This window comes from Wyeomyia smithii, chromosome 3 (assembly GCF_029784165.1).
Source record: "Wyeomyia smithii strain HCP4-BCI-WySm-NY-G18 chromosome 3, ASM2978416v1, whole genome shotgun sequence".
NCBI classification, from domain to species: Eukaryota; Metazoa; Arthropoda; class Insecta; order Diptera; family Culicidae; genus Wyeomyia; species Wyeomyia smithii.
The window spans coordinates 259,951,340-259,960,019 of NC_073696.1; the positions used below are offsets into that span (position 1 = coordinate 259,951,340).

General features: G+C 39.9%; 1 protein-coding gene across 1 annotated transcript; it reads right to left on the bottom strand.

The window, feature by feature from the left end:
* Positions 1-209: 209 nt before the first annotated feature.
* LOC129729873 (intraflagellar transport protein 56) lies at positions 210-2,214 on the bottom strand. Its single transcript, XM_055688742.1, has 3 exons — positions 2,074-2,214; positions 1,881-2,021; positions 210-1,818 (listed from the first exon to the last, which is right to left on the bottom strand). Exons 1-3 carry the CDS (start codon positions 2,074-2,076, stop codon positions 304-306), a joined length of 1,659 nt encoding a protein of 552 aa, XP_055544717.1. The 5' UTR covers positions 2,077-2,214; the 3' UTR covers positions 210-303.
* Between the last annotated feature and the right edge of the window lie 6,466 nt (positions 2,215-8,680).

Consider the following 8,680-nt stretch of genomic DNA (forward strand, 5'->3'; position numbering starts at 1 on the left):
CCATTCGACCCTCTGTGTATGCATTTGCAAATCCACAGTTTGCAAATTGTTTAATGCACTCCAGCGTTACCCCCAGGACAGCAGTAATAAATCCTGCTTCATTGATAACAAATCGCTCCGGAATATATTTAACCAGCCTGATCAACGCAACGGTAGTGTACGAAGCGTGTGCAATGCAGAGTGATAAACTGGAATGAAAACTACTGCACTGACCTTCAAAAGATGTAAACGATTTATTGAATGAAATTCAGTTATATTTGACATGAAAATGAACTGAGAGGTTATTTTATTTGTTTATAAGGTTTATTTGATACTACTCGCGAATCGTCTGATCGTCCGTAGCATGCTTTCCGCCTGAGTGTTCGTGGAGTCACGCAGCAGGGCAATCACTTCGGCCACTCCTCCCGGCGGTGCTCCACTGGAGCGCTTAGCTAGAATAGCTTGGACGGCCCCAGCACAGGCCCCCCGCTTGCCTTCCCAATACTCCGGATTGGGGTCCAATTTCTCAAGCGTATCGAATGCTTTGGCCGCGACCCAAAATTCACCAACCCGATAGCTATCGTTGGCAATCAACTGCAGCAACGCAAAGGCATCCGGTGTCGAGTCCTTGGTTAGGAAAATGTTCCAAGCTTGGTCGGCGTGCCCCGCATGGATGTGACATTTCGCTAGTACCATTGCGTACGTGTGATCGGTTTTGATCGTTATATCATGAATCTGCAACAGAAGTTCTTCCGCTTCCTTGTAATAACCGGTTGCGGCTTTTGCTTGAGCATAATTGTAGTTGAATACGTCATCGTTGACAAAATAGCTGCGAATCGAATTCAAATAAACCAGCACTTCTTCAAACTGTCCATACAAGAAGAAAGCAGATGCCATACTCTGTCGTCCCGGAATGGTATCACACTCGGAAGCCGATCCTCCGACTAGATGAAGACACTGTTGAGCATTCTTCAGGTGTTCCTTGGAGCCTGTTTCTTGACCCAGTGCTGCATAGACAACTCCCTTCAGGATGTACTCCTGTGGAACCGAAGGTTGTACTTCCTTCATCAGCTGATGTGCTTCCTGTATCTCCCCACGCCGGAGGTAATGGATGGCCAGATTGAGTCTAGCTTCCGGGATAATATCGATAAGTTGAGGTAGAACTTGCAGGGCTCCTTCGCCATTGCAGAAAACCACCAAGTTGTGTTTTATCAGGTCTGCTCCGAATGTTCCGTTATCGACGATGTTTTTGATTTCTTGCTCCGCTGCTCTACCGTTGAAAAGACGGAATCGATTACAAGCTTTCAAATTGATTGCGATTGTACTGTCCGGATGTTGGTTCAAGTATAAATCCAATACTTCTTGTGAGATATCATAATAGTCTAACTTATAGTAACAGATAGCAATGTAAACATTCAAAGCCAGCAAATCTTTGTTATCCAGCAGCACTCGCTTGTAGATGTCGATCGCTTCCTGATAATGAGCTCGAAGATAGTGCATTCCTGCCAGGCTTAGTTGATCTTCGACGACATCACGCAGTGATCCATGCAATTCCATGAGGCGATCTTCTTCCCCCAGCTTGTGAGCCAAATGGAACAGCAAGCGAATTTTCAAAGGACTTTCCGGTAGCTCTTCGACCAGTTTCTGTGCCTCTTCATACATTCCTAGGTAGAACATACACACACAGATGTTTAACGCGACATCATTCTGGGTCCGATCTGCTGCGTAGATTTTCTCGTACTGCTGTAAGGAATCTTTGTAGTCACCAATATGGAAGTCGCAAAACGCAATCCACAGTTGCTTTAGTAAATCGGCCACTTCATCGTACTCTTTAGAACACTGCAAAAACGAATTATCACTTGTTACGTCGTAGACAAAATAAGGGTGGAGCTCGATATTACCTGTAAAACTGTTTTCGCCCCTACGTAGTCACGCTTGAGAAGAAACTCCTCGAACTTCGGAACGACGGTCGTTTTGCCGCTGCTGGAACTTGCCGAACCGCGGTTTCCCTTGGCCGATTCCGATTTGGTGCGCGAGAGAATCTGTGAATGAGTAGTTAAGTAGTAGAAAATAATCAAATTTAAAATGTTTTACCATATCGAAGGGTTTCAGCCAAGTGAATGTTTAAATTGCAATGTTTGGCGCAACGGTGATGCCTGGCAACCGCGCGCATGCTCACGCTTGGCCATTCGTGAGGTAACGTTTTTTGTAAACGGTGTATTCGTAACGGCTCAACTGGTAATTGTTGGTATACCTTTTGTTACCTTTTTGTTTGAGAACATTGTATGAAAATACTTTATTTGGCTGTTACTGAAAAACTTCCTTTGTGTAAGGCGAATTTCTGAGAAACTGAAAAGTGTGATTTGTTAGAATTTTAATGATGATTGATCGCTTTATTAAAAGTTTTCTGATGTTGAACAATAAACAATACACTATTTCGATACTAAGGTTACAGCATAAGGTATAGGGTAACGTTTTTTGAAAGTAATCACATCTTTTTCCAGAGAAAAGAGCCAATGACGCCTAATTTTCCAATGATTATCAAAGTTTTCTTTCGTAATCGTGAGCCTATTCTGATATCAATTTTAATTTTTGCTTTCTCTAATATTTACATGAACTCAATTTATGACCGATTCCTAATTTGTTTTCTTTTATAATTTTTAGAGGCGTTTTTCATTCTTCTGATCATAATTTCGGATCATTTTTGATTCTGTGCATTTTTGGTAACGGAAGCATTATTTTGCTTCTCTGACTCAAGTTTGGATTTATTTCCGATTACAAATTTAGCTAACAATGTTTTTCGGCATCTTGAACTGAAGCTTGTTTCTTAGTGCTTTTTTGTTTTTTAGTATCGTTGTTTGTTGCTTTGGTGTCATTGTAGGATTACTTTTTCTAGCCTTCCCTATCCTCTGGAAGCTTTTTTCCTGTTGTCTTTTGAAATTAGTTTGTATTATTTCGAATTCAATCTGAGTTCCATTTTTGACCTTTTCTAATATTTTATTTGGCTTTCTTTGCTAAACTACGGATCTTTTCTTTTGGCCTTTAGAAAAGATCTTTGATATTCTGAACTCATCATAGAATTGATGCTTTTTCATCACATTGCATTACAAAGTAATTTGAGCATTCTGTGTTCAATTTGGAATCAATTTCGGAACAATCTCTTATTCGGTGTTCCGATTTTATAGTGTTAAGGAGGGCTTGTTAGTTATATTCATGGGCGCAACTAAGGAAAATATCTAGGGGGGGGGCTAGTTTTCAGGTATGTAATTTTAAAAAACAGCAAAAGTAGTTTTATTATGCTTATTTAATAACGCCTAAAATCTTGTCGCAACAGCAGAAAAAATCACTTCGGGATAGAATCTCCGAAGATGTACTGAATATCTTGTACACAGCGTCAACGCCAACCTCTTTCAGCAACACTGATTTGATATTGAGGAGAGCCAGGTTTGGTAAACGGCTGGGCAGTGCTTTTCAACAGCATACCCGTACTAGCTGGAATAAAATAGACCCCAGTGTGGTTGCCCTATTCCTACCTCCACGTGTTACCGACTGGGATACTCTTGAAAAAAATGAAGCGTTTGAGAAAACACGTGTAGGCATGCGGGCTCTCGAGGACTCACGAAGTTGAGAACACTCGGGTTTGTGTTTGCCGAATCTTTTGAAGGGCTGTTTTATCTAGAACACTGCGGGTTTATCGTTTTGTATACGCACTGAAGGGCAATCTGAATACCCTCCGTGGCATCGCTTGAAACACACACGCGGGTGGTGTGGTGGGTTTAGACATGCCTGACCGGTGGGAACTTGGTCGTATGCTGACGGGAAAGGGGTACTTGTTCTCCTTAGAAAGCAGCTTGTCTGAACCCCACAGGCTAGGGGCGGCTCAAACAGCGACTGATCTGGACCGAACGGCTGAACTATGAAATGCGGTGTCTCGCCAGCTACACTTAAGGCGGCAGCCCCGTCACGAGACTAGGCATCGCAGCCCTAGTAAGGCAGCATACTAAAACAAACATACTACGAAGAATCAAGAATTCAAAACGAATGGGAGCAAAAGGGAATGACCCAACCGACGAAAAAAGGACGACGATTAAAAGCTCAGGACATGTAACAGTAGATCGCTCAACGCCCCGGATGTCGACTGGATTCTGCTGGATCAGCTAGAATCCCGCCACTTCGACATCGTTGCGCTCCAGGAGCTTTGCCTGAAAGGAGAGAAGGTACGGTGGGTTTGTGACCGCAAGGCAGAGTACCACCAAAGCGGTGGCACAACCAATGAGCTTGGTAGCGGTTTTATAGTGCTGGGCAGGACGCAGAGTCGTGTGATGAAGTGGCAGGTTGTGTTTGTTTAGAATAAGAGGTTGGTTCTACAACTACACTATTCCCAATCTGCACTGTCCTCACGAAGAGAGACCTGATGCAGAGAAAGATACGTTCTACGCACAGCTGGAGAAACTTTACGATAGCTGCTCGCGTAGAGACATCAAGATCGTCATTGGAGGCATGAACGGAAGGAAAGACTCATATAAGCCGGTGATCGGCCCGCACAGCCTGCACACCGTGACGAACAACAACGGCCAGCTATGCACCAACTTCGCAGCTTCCCGCGGACTGGCAGTCCAAAGTCCCTTCTTTCCTCGACCAACGTACAGCAAAACAATTGACCACGTTCTCATCGACGGCCCGTTCTTCTCAGACATTACATACGTACGCACCAATCACAGTGCTGATCGGACATGACCACTTCGATACAAAAAACTACAAAACCCTGATATAACCGGTAGTCTTCTACAGAAGTCCTCTTGGTGTTTTCGAACGGAAGGTGCTGTGGACTATTTACGATGGAGTACAAACGGACGACGGATAACGACGACAGCGCATGAACCATTAGCTACAAGCGCTGCTTGGAGAGAGCCCCATTGCACACCTGGCGAAGGACAATAGGTTGAGGTGGACCGGTCACGTCGTAAGGATGCCGGACGACAACCCTGTGAAATCACTTCTCTTCAGCAAACCCTACCGGCACCAAAAAGTAAGAAGCGCAGCGTGCATGATAACTCGACCAAATCGAAAGAGACTTGCGAGTGATGATAAACACTTTCTAGGGGGGGCTGAAGCCCCCCCTATCCCCCTCGTAGTTGCGCCCATGGTTATATTTGTTATCATTATCTTTTTTCTTTGATCTGAAATCATTTTTTGGCCTTTTCCAGTCTTAAGAAATGTTGTTTCCGCTGCACCAATTAAACTTTATTTTGGGTTTATTTTACTTTGAGTAGTACGTTCTGTTATTTTGAGCTTGAATTACCTTTTTGCCTTTTTCTCCTAGAAAGGTATTGCAATCACTGGAAAAACCGAAGGTATAAAAGTGGTCCCAATGGCCGAATGTCATATACCTCTCGACATCTTTCGACGAACTGAGCATTTTCTGTATGTATGTATGTATGTGTGTATGTGTGTGTGTGTGTGTGCAACTTTTTCTTCTCACTCACTTTTCTCAGAGATGGCTGGACCGATTTTCATAAAATTAATTGCTAATAAAAGATCTAGTTGCGCCATAGGTTGCTATTGAATTTCATTGTAATCGGATTTTTAGTTTAGAGGTTATGTATCAAAATGTAAAAATCACGAAAAGTCAATATCTCAGAAACCACATAACCGATTTCAATAAAACTGGTTTCAAATGATTGGGCTGTCCTCAGAACCCTTAACTTTTGAATTTTGTTATGATTGAACATGAGTTTCGAAAGTTATATAAAGAAAAGTTATCCTGAGGTTGTTTAAACTCACTCATTTTTCTCAGTGATGGCTGAACCGATTTTCACAAAATTAGTGTCAAATGAAAGGTCTGGTTGCCCCATAGGTTGCTATTGAATTTCATTGCAATCGGATTGTAACTTTGTCCGTTGTTTATAAAAATGTGAAATCACATAATGAAAGTAAACATATTGACTTTCTCCTAACGATCACTGGCTAATTAAAAGGTATAAAAATGATTGAAATGGCCGAATGTCATATACTACTCAACTCAGTTCGACGAATCGAGCATTTTCTGCATATATGCATGTATAGGTGTATATGTTTGTGTGTGGGTGTGTACGTGTGTATGTGCACCTTTCTTTCGCACTCACTTTTCTCAGAGATGGTCTGACCGATTCTTTCTATTTTGGTGTCAAATGAAGGGTCTATTTGCCGCTAAGGTTGCTATTGAATTTCATTGTAATCAAACTTTTAGTTTTGGCGCTGCGTCAGAATGTGAAAAACGCTCTTATATCTCAGAAGCTATGAGCATAGTTGAATTCAAATAAATGGGCTTTCAAACCCTTGAACAATGAATTTTATAATGTTAAAACATGTGGTTTGAAAGTTATAGAAAGAAACGAAACCTGCAGACTGTTTAAAACTATAGCTACGATCAAAATATGTGGCCTCAACATCATTTAAATTTAATATTTTACTATTTCAATGTTTGCGGCCTTGCTCGGAATTGAAGTTGAAATTAAAAGTCATTTCTATCATTTTCACTTTTTGCCTTTCTCCTAGAGAGGTATAGCAATCACTGCAAAAACTTAAGGTATAAAAGTGCTCAAAAGGGCCGAATGTCGTATGCCACTCGACTCAGTTCGACGAGCTGAGCGTTTTCTGCATGTGTGTGTGTAACGCTCTCCCAATCTCGCTCTCCCAAATGAAATCAATTGCAAATGAAAGGTCTAGTTGCCGTATAAGACCCTATTGAATTTTATTGTAATCTGATTTCTAGTTTTGAGGTAAAAATCACGAAATATCAACATCTCAGAAACTACACAACCGATTTGAACAAAATTGGTTTCAAATGAACGGGCTACCTAAAAACCCTCAACTTTTGAATTTTATGAAGATTGAACATATGGTTCAGAAGTTACAGAAAGAAATGTGTTCTGGAGACTGTTCAATCTCACTCATGTTTCTCAGAGATGGCTGGACCGATTTTCATAAAATCAGTGTCATATGGAAAGTCTTGCTGCCCCCTAAGACCCCAATGATTTTTTTTTGCGAACGGATTATTACTTTTCCTGTTATGTTTAAAAATGTGAAATCCAGCTATGAAAAGAAACATATTCTGGTGACTACTTGGGCTCACTCACTTTTCTCAGAGATGGTTGACCCGATTTCCACAGAATTAGTATCAAATGAAAGGGATAGCTGCCTCATAACACCCTATTCAATTTTGCTGTAATCGGAATGTAACTACGTCTGTAATGTATCGAAATGTGAAAATCACTTAACTTCATTATCTTAGAAGCTACACAACAGATTTGAACAATATTGATATCGAATGAACGGGATAGTTAAGGGTCAACTGATGAATTATGATTGAACACGTGGTTTCAAAGTTTGGCTCCCCCATACGTTCCCTTTTCATTTGATTGTAATCAAACTTAAGCAACCGTTATGTTTTAATTTGTAAAACAACGAAAGTGTATTATCTCAAGTATTACACGACTTATTTGAACATAACTAGTGTCATACAAACGAATCATCTCTCAAACTTACAAATAACAAACTTCATAAAAATTTGGTATACTGTTCAAAAGTTTTGTAAAGAAAAGAAATTCAAAGACTATTCAACACTATAGCTGCTTTGATCAATATATATGGCCTCAACATGAATTAAATGTGGTATCGTACTATTTGAACGTTCCCGGTATCGCTCGTGATTAAATTGTTCGAAATTAAGAGTCATTTCTTAAATTTCGCTATTTCTGAAGCACTAACTTTACGTCAAATTTCATATTTTATACTTTAATTACAACATCAACAAATTTAGTAAAGCGGGCAATGTACGTAGTTTCGTGGGAATGCGAAGATGAACGGGAATAGAAGAGAGTCAACCTTACCCAGTAGTTTAATTGGCCAAATCACCTTGCCGGAGACAACGGAGATTGCGGGTTCGAGTCCCGTCTGGACGAGGGAAATTTTTTCTAAGTCTAGTCACACCTTCTATTCCCGTTCATCTTCGCATTCCCACGAAACTACATACATTGCCCGCTTTACTAAACTTAAAATGTAAGTCAATTATGACAAAAAATGAAATTAGTTTGTAAAGTACAACATCAATATTTTAGAACCCAAAGAGTGAATATACCATTTTGGATTTAAGCATTCATGAAAATCTATTTTTACAAATAATAAGTTTGAATGAGAAAGGCTGAGTCTGACCGCTAGGTGGATTAATTTAGGTTTTTTTCCTTAACTTAGTTGTTTTATGGCAATTGAAAGTATTTTTCATTATTTTATTATCCTAAGCTCAATTTCTTTTATGTTCTATTTGAGCCTCAAAACTATATTTTCTTCTGAGTTCAATTTCTAATGTTTTTATTTTACGGCCTCGAGGAGTTTTTTGATATTTTGGGCTATTATTTTATTTCCTCTGATAATTCTTACTTTATTTTGCATTAATTTCTTGTTTTATTCTTTCTGCTCTCATGTAGCTTTTTTCACTATAATACTAGCTTATCTTGGAATCAATTCCTTTTTATGCTTTTGGGTCTTCAAGTTTTTTTTTTTTAAATTTTGAGTTAAATTTAAGATATTTTTTGCCTTCAAAGAAATAATTTTTACTTTATTTTAGATTTTTTCCGATTAAATCCAAATCTAGTCTTTTTTGGGCTTTTTTTTTCAAGCAGTGAATTTTGCAGTCTCCCGCGGTATGGTAGTCAGAAGTACC

Bases quoted from the DNA above. Each gene is read 5' to 3' on its own strand.
- LOC129729873 (XM_055688742.1), bottom strand. The intron at 1,819-1,880 runs GTAATATCGAGC...TCGTTTTTGCAG, and splicing joins GGGCGAAAACAGTTTTACAG to TGTTCTAAAGAGTACGATGA.